Raw genomic sequence first — 18,787 nt, 5'->3', positions numbered from 1 at the left:
GATCCTCAGTTTATATTTTGATAAAATAATTATCCAAATTAGTTCTCAAAACTTTTAAAAGCGGATATTATGATCCTCAAAAAAATATTAATATACAAATCAATTCTTAATATTTTTTCCATCAAACATAGTTTCCATCAATTTTATAGTATGACTCACTAAATTCTTCAAATATTTATTAAAAAAAATATTAATAGATATTATAATCAATTAACTTCATTATATATATAATTTCAAATTCAACAAAAAATATATACTAAATCTCATATTTTCATATCCAATAATAGTATACCATAATTGTTTGCATATTTTTCGACAATAATAATGATAAATTTGTTCATTAGATTTTTATGTATATATTATATTATAAAAAAAGTTTCTGCATAAAAATATAAAAATATATATTTGTCACTCAATAATAATAATAATAATAATAATAATAATAATAATAATAATAATAATAATAATAATAATAATAATAATAATAATAATAATAATAATAATGTTCAATAAAGTTATTAAAGATTATTTAAAAAAATAAAATTAAAATTATTTGATATTTTTGTATTTAATATAACTTAGTTTAGTATGATAGCTAGGAATTAAATATAATCAAAGTTATTCTTCTATTTTCATTTGAATCTCAATTTAATCATCAAAATTATTAATCAACTCGAAAAGCTTACTGAATTTTTACTTCATAATTAGACTAACTTAATATACATATTTATGTGACATATACAAATTATTTTTTTATAATGTGTGCAAAAATTATGTTAATAAAAAAAGTATGTCAAGTTTGCATTTTTTGTTAGTGAGTTATGTTGAAAAATAATAGAAGACTATTATATCTGATAGAGAAAAATATTAAAAATTGATCTGTGTATTAATTTTTTTTATGATTAAAATGTTTGCTTTTAAAATCCTTAAAGATTGATTTAGATAATTATTTCATCAGAAAATATTAATAAATTGAAGACTAATTTATTTACTGGAATAAAAATTTAAAAATATTTTTGTGTATTTATTTTTCTAAAATATTAAAATATCTATTTTTAAAGACTGAAATTGAGATTATTTTGGAAATTAAAAATTGAATTCCAGAAACATGCATAATAAACAAACATATCTTAATTTATTTGTGATAACAGTAAAAACAACTTCAAATTATTTATTGTTTTATTCTTTTGAATTGAATATTTTTTAACTGACAAGTAATAAATATTTTTTTTATAATACTTGAATATAATACCTTTAACCTAATATTTCCAAAAATATATTTTTTTGATATTCTTTTTACGTATCATAAGTTTGTTGAATGGTATCAATATAAAAGTATTCATGTGGACAGAAATAGTTTGAGTGGGTATCTATATATTTAGACAGTTATAAAATTAAGAATAATAATAAAATGAATGCTGAAATGAATACCTAATTTTCTTAACAACTACTGTAAACACCTTTTTTTTAAATAATAATAATAAAAATAAGGATAATATTTTTTCATAAAAAGGCTAAAAAGCAATAAAAGGCTCAACTCTTTAGTCCTTAAAAAAAATTTCTTTAAGTCCATTCATATAGAAATGACAAAAACAATTTTTTCTAAAATTATTTATTTAATAACAATAAAAAACGAGCTTTAAGAAATGTAGGTTATATTAAAAACGTAAAGTACGAATAAAGTTGAATTAACAAGTAAATTAAAAGATTTTAAAAAAGAAATAATTAAGTTATCTAAATTAATAGAAAAAAATGAATGATTTTAACTAATATTAATTCAAATAATACTAAATTTTTTAAATTAATATAAAATAATTTTTTTATGTTAATTTTACAATAAATTTCATTCAAAAAATAAAAAAATGAATAAGAATTGTTAGACTAAAAATAAAAACAATAAGAATTGATAGATTAAAATATATATTTAAAAATAAAAAAGAATGATTAAAAAATAAAAATTATAAATTAAAACTGAATTTGTAAAAAATAAAAAATATCAAAATAATAATAAAATAAAAGCATAAACTAACATTATAAAATTTATAAAAAAGTAATAAAAGGATAAAATATTTTTCTAATAAAATTTTTGTTAAAAATATAAATTTTAAATAAATTTAAAAATTAATATCAAAATTAAAATAATAATTTTAAAAATACAATAAATTTTTTTAATAATAATAACATTTTTAATTTATGTCAAGTGTCAAAAATATAATAAATGGCCATTTATTTAATAAACAAAAGAGTGAATATTCTATTTAGGCTCTGACAATTATTTCGAAAGGACTACGAAGTTCTTAAAAAAAATATCTAATCCGACTTCTAATCTTTTTTTTGGATTAATTAATTTCTGTGCAAAAAAAAAATAATATTTAACTTTTTTTTAGCACAAAAATTAATCAATCTCATATATAAAAAAAAAATTAGTTAGAGACCTCATTATTTTTTGAGATAATTATTAGAGTTATTTAAAATTTTTTTCTAAACAAAATCAAATATTATTTACAGACATTTTAAAGGTCTTTGACCGAGTCTCCCTTCTTCGTGATTGAAATGGGAATTGCTAATTGCGCAAGTCTACGTAGGGGACAAAGTTTCCCATGGAGGCCACCTAGGATTTCCGAAATCGCAACGTTGATCACGGAAGGAATAGTAATCGGCGGATTCAGTCTCCGCCGTTGATCGTGGTCAGCTAGATGGACGGTTTACAAGTGTCGGTGACCCATTGGTGATCCTCCCTCCACCCTCCCTAATTAGTAATTCCTACGGCGGGACCCTTTCAGACCAATATGGCACACATTAGGAGACCCTCTCTCATTAGTAGACTATTTATTACATCATCAACCATTGGAATGAAGATGGTATGGTGAGTGTAAAATATTAACACATAATTAGGTGTTATGAAAGCTTAACGTTTTAAAACACGATTGTGATTTGTGATTAGTACCAGGGGTAAGCAATTAATAATAATAAAGAAAGAAAAGGGCAGTAGTGACTAGTGAGTGATGTATAAAATAGAAGAGCGCACATTAAGTACTAAGTAGTGATGGTAAGTGGTAATAATAATAAAGTAAACTAAAAATATATATAAGAGGAGGTGCATACTGCATAGATAGCATAGATATATGGGGGTGGTGATTTGGCATTTTGTGGTTTTGTTCGGTGCTTGTTGCTGTTGGTTGGTTGTTTGTTGGCTGCCTTTGAGGACTTGAGGAGCGGCGAGTTTTCCCTTTTCCTTTCAGCAGCTAAGGAGTTGTGACAACTTTTGACTCCGTTTATTTAATTTTTACTAGTGTTTATACATGTAGCACCAGCATAGAAGAGGCTCAACACGCCCACTCTTTTCTTTCTCAAACGTGCTTTCCAATCTTCTCATTGCAAACATTTCACTAATAAAATAATATTTACTTGTTGTGTGTGAATCGGAAGAATGGATTCAAGTAGTGAGGTGGAAATGCAGGAGCCGAGTATTGAAACCGATAAGCTAAGCTACGAAATATTCTCCATTCTGGAGAGCAAGTTTCTATTCGGCTACGACCAACAGAAGCTCTGGTTCCCCAAGCACATACCTACCTCTATTGATCCCAAACCGGAGCTTCTTCAACCGTCAACCGTCGCCACCATTGACGCCGTATCTTCCGTCAAGAACCAGCGTGGCAAGATATGCATCCTCTCTATCGACGGCGGCGGAGCCATGCGTGGGATCCTCGCCGGTAAAGCCCTAGCCTACCTTGAAAATGCTCTCAAGAACAAGTCTGGCGACGCCAACGCAACAATCGCCGATTACTTCGATGTCGCCGCCGGTGCCGGCGTCGGAGGCATCTTCACCGCTATGCTATTCGCCACCAAGGACCACAAACGTCCGATTTTCGCCGCCGAAGACACCTGGAGGCTGCTGGCCGAGCAAGGTCGCCGATTCTACCGCCCTAACACCGGAACCAGAACATGCTCCGGCCGCCGAGGATTCTTACGAAAGCTGTTCGGCGGTTCCAGCTCCGGTTCAATCGGTTCGGCGACTTCCGGTCTAGAGAAAACCGTTAAGGAAGCGTTTACGGGCGAGAATGGTCGAAGCTTAACGTTGAAGGACACGCTGAAGCCGGTTCTTGTTCCGTGCTATGACTTGTCCAGTACGGCGCCGTTTTTGTTCTCACGTGCTGACGCCTTAGAAACCGACAGCTATGACTTTCGGCTCTGGGAGGTGTGCCGGGCCACTTCGGCTGAACCGGGTCTGTTTGAGCCGCTTCAGATGCGGTCCGTTGATGGCCAGACCAGTTGCTTGGCGGTTGACGGCGGTTTGGCCATGAGCAACCCCACCGGTGCCGCCATCACGCACGTGCTCCACAACAAACAGGAGTTCCCCTTCGTCCGCGGCGTGGAGGACCTCCTCGTGCTGTCCCTCGGCACCGGCCAGCTCCTCGAAGCCCGTTACGACTACGAGGAAGTCAGGAAGTGGAAGCCCAAGGATTGGGCCCGGCCTGTGTCCCGAATCTCTGGCGACGGCTCAGCAGACCTAGTCGACCAAGCTGTTGCCATGGCTTTTGGACAAGGCCGGAGCACAAATTATGTTCGCATTCAGGTAGAGTTTTTTAAGTTAATTCCTTTAATTATGAATATTGTTATGTGGCAACTTAATTACAATTATGTTCATGTTGATGTTTGCGTGACACTAGACATGAATGAGAATTTTGCTGGATTGAATTTAAAATGTGGTTGATTGCAAAATAAGAATTTTGTTTTTATTATATGGTTGGGGGTGGCACACTGGCACGTGAGTGTGAATGAGCATGGGTCAATTTTGTTGTTGTTGGGAGTGTCAATTTAAATAGGAAAGGGAAATTAAACTGCTTACAGGTGAAAGATGTCTCTCAAATTTAAAAAAAGTAGTATTATATTTCATAACCGGAAGGAGATGATGATTTGTGGATTGTGAATGCTCCAGCTTAGGAACACAAACACAGAGGTGATGAGGGTGAGGGTGATGTTGATCTCATAATAAATAGGGTCAATTTCTCACCAGCAGGAGGGTGTTGTGGGGTTTCCATTTGGGGGATGATTCTCTTGCCTTGTCTGTAAGTAGCAACTTGATGAGTATGGGATGGATAGCTGGATTTGGACTTGTTAGGAGTGGAAAGAGGATATCTGTACAATAGGGACAATTAATGTTGTGCATTTTGTCCGGTAAGAAAGAGCCTTGCCACCATGCTTGTTCCCCCTTGCCATGTGTTCAGTTTCTGCAACTTGGAAATATGGAATACATTGCTTTACCCACTGTGTGTAGGAATTAGGATCAAAGGGTAATAATAGCATTTGTTTGTTATTGCTGAGGCACTAAAGCAGCATTGAGTTTCAAAGTTTGTCAGTAGTACTTAAAAGAAAGAAAAAGGGTGGGGGTGGGGGACATTTTCTTTATTGCAGCCTTGTGTTAGCAATTTAGCATACACCTGTTTTGGTAAACTAATAAAGCCTATTCTAATTTCGATCATATTCTAATCACCAGAAGAAGTTGTTAGGTTGCTTTTAATTTCATGATTAATGATGGATGTGTGTTTCTCATCTTATTACATGTCTTTAACTGTTTTTTCTGTGTATTTCATTCATTCATTTGTACTTAAATTCGGGTACTGTATTTAATTTCAAATTGAAAGATTTTCTAAGCAATTTAAAAACTTGAGGACAGGCAAACGGGTCTAGGATGGGGCGATGTGGACCCAATGTGGATACAGATTCAAGTCCTGAGAATGTAAAGATGTTGATTGGGATGGCGGAGGAGATGTTGAAGCAGGAGAATGTAGAGTCAGTGCTGTTTGGAGGGAAGCGGATTGGCGAGCAAAGTAATTTCGAGAAACTCGACTGGTTCGCCGGAGAACTCGTCCAGGAGCATCAGAGGAGGAGCTGCAGAATAGCTCCCACTGTTGCTTTCAAGCAAGCTACCCCAAAAGCGACCTAATTCATGGACCAACACTTGCAAGAATCAACATAAAGAAAAATTAATGAAAGAGGAAAAAAAAAAGGTATGGAGTATCTATTTGTTTTGTTTTGTGTTACCCTCAATCATTTATAGACATCCTTTCAAAGAAAGCGTTTTCCTTGGACCCATTGAATGAATTAGCAAGAGGGATGGCATCTTAATTAAAACAATGATAAACATAAAACCATGGACATTGATTTTATTCAGATGTCTTTGATAAATAAAACATGGCCCCAACTTTGCTTAACTACACGTCTATTCTAAATCCCACTTTTTAATTGGACATGCTTGCTCACTAGCATTTTCATTTAATTAATTGTTTTCTTTTGTGATGAGTAGCATGGTCTAGGTAAATTTAATAGCATAGTTCATGCCTCCTAAATTAAAACTTTAATTTCCTGCAAGAAAGAAAAGTTAGTTATGGTTTGACTACACTTGAATTTTCATTGACTACCATAGCCTTTTTAGCAGGAGTGCTGATATTGTCAGTTCATATAATCTATAGATATAGATGTATGATTAAATGTGTTAGGACTTGGGAAGAAATTGTAGTTGTATGATGTATGGGGAAGAAAGATGAAAGAAATATGTGATGTCGGCCCACCGACACTCATTGTTGGCATGAGGAAAGGACATTCTGGTCAATTCACTTTTTATTTTTGGGGTTAGAGTTTATAGGGTATATTTTGATCATTATAAAAGAATTAAGATCATTGCGGGGTAGCCCCTATAAAAGTGTTTTCCGTAGTCCTGAAAAGTAGTTCATGTAATAATAATGTCTTGAAGTGTGGTAGGTTTTTAAAGATTCGTCCCCTGAAAAAATAAAACAAAAGTTTTGGGGTGGTTGACTGTTATTAAGTTACTATTCATCATTGTTCTACAGTACTCAACTGCTTCTTGAGACCGCATTTATAGGGTTATCTGGTTGAAAATGGTTTATGTTCAGTCTTTGTTTTAACAACACTTTTTACATAAATAAACTAGAAAGCTTTTTTAATGTTCCTAGCTAAATCTAATCCAGTTTTTTTTTGTTTTTTGTTTTTAATATATCTTAGAGTGTAGATCATTGTTATTCATTCCATTACATGCATTTTCTGTGAGATTCCAGTAAAATTTCATACTTCAATTGATTGGCTTAGTACTTAGTAGCTCTTTTGATGAGTATATTTCTGTCTTTCTAATCTATCATGTGTGATGCTAACTTTATTACATAATTTTGACTAAATAAAGAAAATGTTGGAAGGAAAAAGTCTCTCCTTGATTTGGAGTTTGACTAATTATTAATGGAACATTGAAATGGGGACAACTTCACAAAGCAATGGCAGGGTTTTATTCTTTTTCTAAAACAAAAAAAGAAGAAAGAAAATAACAGACCAAAAAGAAGTATTAAGACTGTTCACATGTCCCAAAGTGAGAAAGAGAACGTTCAACACAAAGCTCAAATTCCAAACATCTTTAATTTTTAATTTCTCTCAATCTTGAATGATTATTTTCACAGCTCTAGTTCTCAAAGTACATAGTATTTGTTCATATGAATTGCATCATACTTATAATTGTACACCTGCATCTCATTCAACCTAATTGCATTTAAAAGTCTTTCTATTGTTGATGTAAATTTCTATTTCTTGCAGGGGAAAAACAAGATATATATAGCTGGAAAAACAAGAAGCAGGAGGAGTAGAAAAAGAAAAAAAAAAGGAAGAGGTTGAAGGGGTAGTAAACTAGTAATATTTAGCAGCTTTAATATGCAAGAATAGACAAAGAAGTGTTAGGGAGTTGAGTGAAAAGGACAAGTAGTGTAAGTGTAAAAAAGGGTGGAAAATCTCTGTGGGATACTTTGTTCTCCATAGGACAGACATGTGGTCTCCACTAAAACCTTTCTATGAGGTAAGATACCAAGAAAAAGAAAAAAGAAAACAGAGTTGAAGGCTTGAAGTTTTTTAGGGTCAAACATGAAATCAAGTGTGAATTCTTTTCATTTAAAAGAATTCAGGGTGGAATATTGGATTACATATTTACATTCTTCGATTTTAAGTTTTTATTTCTCTTCTTTAATTTTTTTCCAAGTATATATAGTTTAGAAAAATTTTCAAGTATATTGGTACATTGGTATTTCAGTAATTATAAAAATTAAGATTAACGATTAAAAATCACTGAAATACCGATTGAAATACTGATATATCAGAACACTTGAAAGTTTTACTATAGTTTGTAAAGATTTCTCTTGTTTAAATATATTAAAAGGATTATTCATTCCTGCTTCGGATAGAATATGTGGGTGGTATTTGGCTACTAGTATCGAATTGTGATTTATGGAATTTCAGAAACGTGGCCATATTTGTGGCTGACCTCTTCAGTGTAGCTTTCTATTTTTAAATTTTTTATTTTTCTTTTCTTTACTTCTTAGACTAGGGAAAAGATTCATGATTTGTGGCTAACGGGCTATCTCTTTTTATGATAATAAAAAGTAAAAACAGCTTGAATATTTTGGAGTGCTTCTCATCTTTGTGTACACAGCGTGCATCGAACCATTTTACAGGCAGATATCGATTATTTGTTTTTTGTTTTGACCTATATCTTTCAAAATAGTGCTATTTACATAATATTTATGCTTGTTTAAAACGGAATATTTTGGTGTTTTTCACTTAACTGCTAGGATTTTTTTCTCCCAAAAAATAAGATATACCCAAATCGAATTGAATATGAAAAAAATCTCATAATTTAAAATCTTAATTTAATTTGCACTTAAAACATTAGATATCGAATTGAATATTTACAATTTTTAAAAATAATAATCATTATCACCAAAAGTAATTTTAAAACTTCAGAAGAAAAAATAGGTTGTTGCCTTCTATACTAAAAAGATTGAATATACTTAATTAAAATTATAGATTTTTTTAACGATAATAGGAATGATAACTAAAAGATTCTAGTATTACTTTTAATGGCCACACAGTTTTTATGATGATTGTTATAGTTATCGCTAAAATAATTTAGCAATAAAATATAAAACGACTAATATCTAATTACCGATAAATTAAATATGTTAGTATTTTGCTTGATTTTTTTGTAACTTCGACGGGGCGTCGAATTAAATTTGTACCAAATTTTTAATTTGGATAGCAGATACGACTCCTCTAAAAAAGAATAAACTCGATTCGGAAATTACTTAACGTAGGTATTGAAACTGTGTATGTCGAAATTTGTGATAAATTGCATAAAGTAAAAAAATAAATAAAACTAAGTAAAAGCCTAAAAATAAAATGCTTGAAAAAAAAGAATAAAAATAAACAACGTAAAGCAGAATAACAAGAAGGAAAAAATGGAATAAATAAAAACTGTAATTGAAGTTTAAAATATTGAACAAAATAAATTAAAATATCTGAAAAGAAATTAAAAACGATAAAATAAAATAAAATAGAAAGTTAAAATAATGAAGATAAAATGAACAAAAAGAAAATTGACTCTAGACACTCAATGCACTTGCATTTCATAAATTCTCTTGGTGTCGGTGTGACTTTGAATTTTGTAGAGTTTTGTGTGATGTTGTAGTGTTCAAATTGAAGTCTCCTTTTCACTTCTGCTTTTCGTCTATTTATAGACCGCCACAAGAATAGATTTGCAGAGTATTTTTCTCTTCCCACTATCTAGTTTAGGTCACGACACTGTCTTGACCATGAAGAATCTTGACACCCAAATTTGACATACTACATCTTCTCTTACCTTGGTCTCCAAGTCCCATATTTTATAAAGTGCTTCTGGATGATGCCTTAGTGCAATTATCTCATTTCGATTTTTAAAAATTATCGACTTGACTCCTTCTAAGATAAGTCAAACTCTTGTTTGTGATACTTCAACCTACATTCTCGTAGAACAAGTCACATACTTTGATATTTCGACTTAAATATTGTGAGCTCACTTTTAGGTCAAATAATCATGGCCGAACTATCTATACTGCCGATTTTTTGTGCTAACACTTATTAGCAACTATTTTTATTGTCACTAAAAATAAAATAAATGCCACTAAAAATAATTTTTCTTGTAGTATCAATAATTATATATGAATTGAATGATACTATAATTAAAATTGAAAATAAAAATTGAAGTCAAATATGAAAGTTCTATTTGATTGTATATGGCACGAACTATTCACTTATTGGAAATTTAGAAGTGAGAGTCACGGAAAATATTGTAGTACAAATTACATTATTATTTAAATATTTTGGATTTATTATCCATAACAATTAGAAAAGAGAGATGGAGAAGAAACTATAGTATACAATGCAAACTGATGAGTGAAAGAAATGTAAGCGTCTCATGTGTAATTTAATTTGTGATAAAACAGTAAAACTGGTCAACCTTAATTGAGTAAAAATTTTAATTTGGCGCACATTTGAAGGCCAAGACAATATTCTGCAAGAGATTGGATGTTGGGTGATAGAGGATAGTAGTCAAATATCATTATCTTATTAAAGGAAAGACCTATAAAAGTTGTACCAAAACTAAAAAGACCTAGATTTTAATGACTTAAATGTAATAGTTAATGACAAAAACGAACATTCTTAACTGGTAACTAATTGTTTAGTCTTATATAATCAAGGTTTTAATCGAATATTAAAGACCTTAGGCTGCGTTTATTTATAGAGACAGGTTAAGACATAGATACAGAAACACAAAATTATGTTTGACAAAGGAGATATGGATATAGATAGTGTGTTCAGAGACACTGAATTAGTGTATTTTGTGTCCATCTTGACAGGAAGGACACAGAAACACTAACAAGAGATACAACTTATTTTTCATTCTTTTTTTCATTATTTTTGTTATTTTTTATAATTATATATTTTTATTATTATATTTTTTATCTCAAATTTTTTAAATAAAAAAATGAAAATAAATTAGATTTTCATAATTTATTCTAATTTATTACCAAACAGAATATAAAAACACAAAATTTTGTGTCTTTATCTATCAGTACCTAGTTAATAACATCATTTACTGTACCCACCCCACAAAAAAAAGAAAAAAGAACATTAGATAACTGTATAAATAATAAAGCAGTGATATTAAATTCCAATTATATATTAGACAAGTATCCGTTATTTTCGGTGCTCCATCATATGTGTCCTTTGAAAGAGAGTCATGTTAATTTTTCTTGTAACTCTATATATAACTAAAAGTGAAATTGGAGCGTTGGCAATTGGCAAATGAGTGAGTGGTTAAGGATGAAAAATTCAACGTACGTGGTCCATGCACAGTAGGTTGTGCATACGCATGCAACTACAGAATGAGACCTTTCATGTCTTCATTTGGTGTGGGTGCTATACTCTCTCAAGAAATTCAACTCATCTATCTTTTGACTTGTACCAACTACAACTACCTTTAATTTCTTCAACAATTGAACTTTTATGTTGTAATTAAAAAAGTAAAATGACTATTAGATCTTCAAAAATTTTAACTTAAGATTAATTAATTAGTTTTTGAAAAAAAAGTACGAATTAAGTTTTTTATGATAAAAAATAGTAGACATACATATATCCTTCTGTTAATGATAAATAGTGCGAAATAAAATAAAATTGCTAATATATTTCGTTACCTATAATGATATGTGTTTTGTTGCTGTCACATAAATCTGAAAATGATGAAATTTTAGATAATTAAACATTTATTATTTTTTGAGTTTCTATATATCTTTATCAATTGATTTTTATTTATCACGAATATTATTAAAACAGATAAAGTTTTGTTCTAAAAATAACATTTTCATAAATAGACACGTTACAGTAATTAATGGTACATCTAAATACTATCTTAAATTTTACGTGATAAATTGATAGAAAAATGACATAACGTGTCTATCATTTAATATCGTGGAGGATCAATTAACGAAGTCAAAATCTTCAAGAACCTAACTGTCACTTTACTCAATTAAAAAAGATAGCATATAAAACTGTAATACTATCGACTTGATTTAATAATTAACTCACTTATATGCTTAATTAAGCAAGTATTGAAAGTTTGAATCCCAACTTGTAAATATAGCAACTCATTAACCAATAACAAATTTTTAAAATAAAGCTCAGATTCACAATAAATTAATTCTTAATCTACTATATATATATATATATATATATATATATATATATATATATATAGCACTATCTAACATGAGAAAACTAACTAATTCTATTTACACTTCATGTATATAAATACAACTAATAACAATGTGTCAAGTAATAGTTTGAAATATTTGAATTGGATGGAAAAATAAAATAAAATCAAATGAATACAATTTAAATTCCAACAACAATATAAACAGGTATCATTCAATTTTATCTCATTTACACTGCCATCAAAATAAATAATAATTTTTAGTTATTTATCTTGTGTGCAAATAAAATACTTAAAAATATTTATAGGCACTTTTCTTATTCGCAAATGAGATAAATGAGAATTTTACATTACTTATTTTATTTGCAACACGTGGAAACGAGACATGTTTTAGGAATAAAAATATAAATTTCTTTTCATATACAAACATGTATAAATATTATTAAACTACTTTTCCACTTTATTCCATGACAATAATAAAGAAGTCTCGTGACTTACAAATTTAATCCAAGAAAATACACAAATTCAATTCAATTAGTCAACAATAAAAAAAATTTGCATTCTTTTTTTTTTCTTATTCTTTCACAATTTTATCAAATATATCATATTTATTTTATTAATTCACATGAATCATGCATGATTCCATAATAGTAAACACATGGCAATGAGCTTCTAGCTATGAAATCCTTCCATATATATACATTCTTGCAAGTTGCAACCTTGGATTTTAACATTTCTTTCCGTCCTCAAAAGTCAAAAGCTACTATATACCCAAACAAAGAAGGGTAATAAACTATAATAATGCATTCATCACAAAAGCAAAAAGTGGATGATTTGTTTCTTTATATTTCTACTTCGTTCCATTTTCAATCCTGTGAATTAAAAGTGACTGATGTAGCTTTCTTAGCATTCAAGACTTTGTGAGGTAATAAACTCCAAATTAAGTATATTACAATTTCATCATTCTCTGTATTATATGTCTAATATGATTTATTTAAAGAAAATTTAGGTTAAATTTACTCATATAAAGTTAGAGGATTCAAATTTTAAAACTCTTTTCTTAAAAAAAAAATCATTCTATTTATCAGTTTATTAAATTTTAATAATTTAGATTTCTGTGTCTAACTTATTTCTTTATGAAAAAAACTATTATCTGTAATTGATGGGGAGAGTAAAGCACCATTGATTGATTATTGTTACGTTTATTTATGAGTTTTTTAATTAGGGACTTTAATTTGTTGACCATATATATCTTTTTGTATAAGATAAATTAAATTTGCTTTATCATAATATGTATATTAGCTCCTTTTTTAGTCCCTTTCTTTTTTCCAGATTTGGAAAATTTTCTCATTCTAAAGTCAGGCTATAATTGTAAACCTTTAATAATGGCTTAGACGCGACCCACACATAATATTTAAGAAATATTATGTAGTACCCTACACTACATCACCCAAAATTTTAATACCCTTAGCTTTTCATTCACAAACAAATAAATTAAATATTTTGTTTGATATGCAATCCTCAGTGTATGTTCACCTGTTCCATTCTGAACCCTAAGCCAGCAATAATATATATAGGAAGAGTTTTAAGTGTATCAAAAATATTGATATTTTAATTATTTTAGCTGTTGATTTTAATTAATATATATTATATATATTTTTTATAATTCAAATCAACGATTAAAACAATTGGAATATCGGTACTTTTGGTACACTTAAAATTTTTTCATATATATATATATATATATATATATATATATATATATATATATATATATATATATATATATATATATATATATATATATATATATATATATATATATATATATATTCACATACTATCAAATACATAAATATTGAGTTAATATCAACCAAATTTTGGGAGATGTCAATTTTTTTAAAAACGCGATAAAAAAAACAAAAAAAAGAGTCCTAATTACAAATTAAGTGGAGTAAAGCTATTCTTTGTTCATTATTAGATAAAAAAGTTACTACCTCATTTAGAAGAGTATTCCAAAAGTGGAACCTAGTATCTAATTCTAAATTTTTACGCGCTAGACAATTAGCACATCTATTGTTTTTTCGGTAAATATTTACAAGAAGAATGTTCCATTTTCTGTTATTCCAATTGTGAATGTTTCTGGTAAAGATATTTGGATGATTTTTTCTGTTTTTGGGACTGTTAATACTCTCTATGACAGTCTCTAAGCCACACTCCACTCTAACTTTCCTTATACCCATAGTCTAAGCCAATTTGAAATTCTGATCTATTCTCCACAACTCTGCTTTGAAGGCAGTACAACTGCCTATGTTAAATGGAAATTTTTCTATCCATTTACTATTCTCATTTTTTAATAAACCCCCGCAGCCAGTCTTTTTGGTGAACCCATTCATAGACCCATTAGTATTGAGAGTGATCCAATCAAAAGGAGGGGGATGTCATCTAATGAGTTGTTCTTCTCTGGGTCTCTTGTGAATTCTTCTTTCACTACAAGAATTTAATAGACTAGGGACATATTTTTGCGAGAAAATTTTTTTGTCACTAATTCATCACTAATTAGCTAGAAATTAGTGACGCACTAACGACAAACTTAATGAACGGTCACAAAATATTCGAACTTGAGAATAACGACTAATTAGTGAGAGATTTACGAGTTAGTTTGTTTATCGCAAATTGAGTTCTGTAGCTAAAATAAGAGCGGAAAAATTTTTTTTCGCTAATTTGTCAAAAGCTTCCCTAATCTCTTCTGCTTCCTTCAAATTTTGCAGGTGAAGGTGGGGCAGCCTCCGCTAGTTCTATTCGTGGACCTTCCAATTTCTCCAGCTCCAAATCTTCCAGACGGCGACGATAAAGATGTCTTTCCACTTAAGGTTAGGGTTTATATTCAATTGGTTGAATAAGTTGAATTGTGTCCAATCTTTAAAATTGAGGACAAAAATTTTAGGTATTTCTTTTGGGTTTTTAACAAATTCACCCAAATTTGCGTAACTTTGGTTCAGTTCCTTAAAGCATAGAGCGCATCTTCTTGTTTTCCGACGCAAAAAGGAAAATCTTCTTGTCCTCTATACATTCTGGCTTTTCTGACATTGTTGAGCAGTCTATTGTGACACATCTTCCAAGTAAAAACCTTTGTTTTTTGCGGCCTTCTCAAATTCCATATGGTCATCGAACTCGATTGGTATGGTTTTGACCACCCTGTCAGTGCCTTAAAGGTCGCACCAGTGGAGAATTCACTATCTTCCGAATGAATCCAACCTAGTTTGTCTTCTCCGTTCATAATTTTTGGTGGAGGGTGTGCTAAGATCTTCTTAATGATATCTTCAGGTAGGTATTTCTAAAGTTCTGTTAAGTTTCATTCATTGCTTGCATTGTTCCATTTTTAAATTGTGCTCTCTATATCTAAATTGTTATGTATTACAAATGCTAGCAGGGTCCTGCCTCTTCATTTGGGAGATGTCATTAAATTATTAATAGGGACACAAAAATAATTAGACGCCCATGTGTGAAAACGGATTGGATCGCATTAGATATGACCAAAATTTCGATTTAATCTGCACTAAAATCATCGGATCGGATCCAATATTCGGTTTTTAAGTTTGGATCCGATCCGATCCGCAAATGTACGAATCGAATCAGATATCGGATATATATGCAAAACACAAAAATATTTTTAAAATATTATTTTTATTAAAAAATATCAATAAAATTTATTTTTTCTATTCTTTTAAGTATGTCTACTCTTAAAATAATTTTAAAATACTTTTTTTAAATAATAAATTTAAATAATACAACATATATGATAATTATTAGTTGAAATAAAACATAAAAAAAATATTTATTTATTTATTTTTGCGAATACGCGAATATGCGGATCGGATATGCAAATACCTACACAAAATCTACAATCCAATTTTATTAGTGTGCGGATCTGATCTAATCCAATCCAATAATTTTGCAAATCGAATCTATATCCGTAATTTTCGAATCGAATTCGAATAAACATAGTAGATATATGAATCGGATATAATCCATAAATATCTAGTATAATATCAATTAAATTAATTCGAACAAAGCTAGTAATCTAGTATAAGATAGTAAATCGAACCAATAAGACTGAATTAGGAGGAATAATATTAATATCAATGAGAGTAACCAAGTTGTAAATTAAAACTAAGGCTAAATAAACCATGCATATTGCAAGATGACCCTACCAACTTTTCACATGCAAGAAAAAGACATGAATTATGTTATACCGTTCCACTGGAAAAGTTAATTAAAGTAGTGTTTAAATATGTCAACAATCCACTTCTATTGTCGATTTCGAGTAATAATTGTATATAAAAATATTCACTTAAACTATTCTTTGTTCCTTTTTCCCACCTAATTAAATAGCACTTTACGTACTCTCTCTTAATTAAATAGCACAAAAAGACATTTTATTTCTTGTCAATTGTTGCTTTTTGACATCTTTGCATGTTTTGATCGCATTTTTTTTTATGCTATCTCTTAGTCTGATTAATAGATTAATTTATTGTAGATTAAAATTTATTTAAAAATTTGTCGAAGGTTTTTATGTACTTTTAAAAAATTGGTATTCGTAAAAGAGGAGTTAGTTTCGCTCCTAGACCATTAGAATCTAACTACTCGATTTGCTAAAAATCGACAAAACAGACGGATACTAAAATTTTTATATTTTTTTTTTTACAAAAATATTCTTATTTAACTTTTTAAAATTCCAAAACTACTCCTTAATTTCCATATTTATCTTAAATCAAACGTGATACTGAAATACAACTCAATTTAATATATTTGACTTAATTTAATTTTTATCTTCCAATTTTTGTGTTGAGTTAAGAAATTAACTAAATTAATTAGTGATGACAAACATTATATTTAGAAAAAATAAATAATCAGTATTGATAAATTAATAAGTATATGTTGCTAATTGTTTACTATATATTGTAGGCCATAATTAAATTTAAGGAACCCAAATGGAATGGAAAATAAAACAAAAAATGATGGGTCAATAAAATAAACAAAGCCTAAGGAATCAAAGTTGAAGAAATCATAACGGGCCAAGCATATCACTATCCGATTCAAGCTTAATTTTATTTCAGCAAGCAAATCCCTCTCTTTTATCTTATCAAAAGCAACGTTCACTTCTGAAGAGTTGGTCAGAAACTCAGAAAAGTAAGAAAGAGAGAAAGAGCTTCTTCCCTAAGCTAGTAACCAAAGAAGCAAGAGAGAGAAAGTTTAAGCTTAAAAGACAGAATATCAAATCAACAAGTTCAAGCCAAATCAAGCTTAAGAAAAGATCAAAGGTAAACCATTTCCTCATACATGCAACTTAGTTTCTTCTCTTTTTTCCAACTCTCTGCTCAATCCGAAATGGGATACAAAGGAAAGTTATTTTTCGTTCTTTTCTGTTGTGTATCCACAGTCTCAAACTTGTCTTGGGGACCAAGTTGGTTTTCAAGGGTTCAGATTTAAGTTGACCACTAAAAGATTTTTGTGGTTGCTGCTTTATGGCTTTTGGCCAAGATGAAAGAGTCAGAAGTAAAGTTTCTACTCTAAGGTTTAATGAGAAAAAGTGAATCTGTGGGTTGGTGAAACTCAAGACTCAAGGTGTTGACTTTGGAAGAAGAACCCAACAACATACAAGGAGATAAAAGAGGTTTGCTATTCATTTAGAAACCAAGGAGATATAACCAGAGTATTGAGGGTTTGTTCTGAGAAGTGTTCTTTGAAAAAGTTCAACTAACTGGACAGTGTAACCTAATCAAAGGTGCATTCCGCCACTATGAAAAACTGAATCAGAGGCTTGCTAATATGGTTTTTCGCATAGCACAAAGGCTGTTGATGAAGTCAATCTCCTTCATGTTTTACTGATTGTAATGTGCTTTTCTATGTTTATCTTTCTCTAATTTCTTGTAAGAAAAGGCATTGTGAGAAAGCTCAAGTAAAAGCCATGAGTGGAAAAAGGTTGAGTAATACACTTGAGAGAAAAGCCTAAAGTTATTTTCTGATTTCTTTAGGTTGGTTAAGTGTCTTGTATCTTGTACCTGTTAGGTATTCCTTTCTTAGTTGGGTTAGCACTAAGAGTGAATAGTTAGGTGTTAGCATAGCCAATGTCAAGTTAGGTTAGAACTTGAGTGTGAAATTGGTGTATGTAATACTTTTAACTATAGTGGAAATTCTTCCATTGTTGTAGAGGAGATTGGATGTAGGTTGGATAGCACAAGACAATCGAACCAGGATATATGCTGGTGTTAGCTTTTCTCTTCATTAGACAAAAATAATTTGTCTCATAAATTTTCGCTGCTAAGTACAAACAGAATTAAAGTTAAAAGTTTTGATTTAAAAAAATTATAACAACAACTTAAAAGAAAGGCATAGATTCAATCCCATTCTCTAAGCCTACACAACCTTCACTTTGTCTTTTAATTTTTATCTTTTTGTCTTAATCTCTCTTCTATATACAACCTTATAGTTTTTATTAATTGAGATAAGCCCTAGCATGTAACTTGAAAAAAGAAATTAATTAAAAGAACATTCAAATATTAAAAAAAATGTTCATAAATGAAACAAAAATGTCGTCATCTGATCAGTCGGTGAAGCTATGTGAAAGGCAAGTGACAATGGTAGCAGTATAGGGGAAGGTACAAAGATACAAGCTATCGTTATTAGAAGAGAAGCCCCTTACTT

At 30.0% G+C, this 18,787-nt stretch overlaps 1 protein-coding gene across 1 annotated transcript; it reads left to right on the top strand.

Annotated features, from left to right (window-relative positions):
• Positions 1–2,544: 2,544 nt before the first annotated feature.
• LOC112712593 (patatin-like protein 6) lies at positions 2,545–8,239 on the top strand. Its single transcript, XM_072203979.1, has 3 exons — positions 2,545–4,576; positions 5,678–6,011; positions 7,600–8,239. The coding sequence occupies exons 1-2, from the start codon at positions 3,431–3,433 to the stop codon at positions 5,945–5,947; spliced, it is 1,416 nt and encodes a 471-aa protein (XP_072060080.1). The 5' UTR covers positions 2,545–3,430; the 3' UTR covers positions 5,948–6,011; positions 7,600–8,239.
• The last annotated feature ends 10,548 nt before the right edge of the window (positions 8,240–18,787 follow it).

The sequence above is a fragment of the Arachis hypogaea genome, chromosome 9 (genome assembly GCF_003086295.3).
Source record: "Arachis hypogaea cultivar Tifrunner chromosome 9, arahy.Tifrunner.gnm2.J5K5, whole genome shotgun sequence".
In the NCBI taxonomy this organism is placed as follows: Eukaryota; Viridiplantae; Streptophyta; class Magnoliopsida; order Fabales; family Fabaceae; genus Arachis; species Arachis hypogaea.
This window is presented reverse-complemented; position numbering and strand designations above follow the sequence as displayed.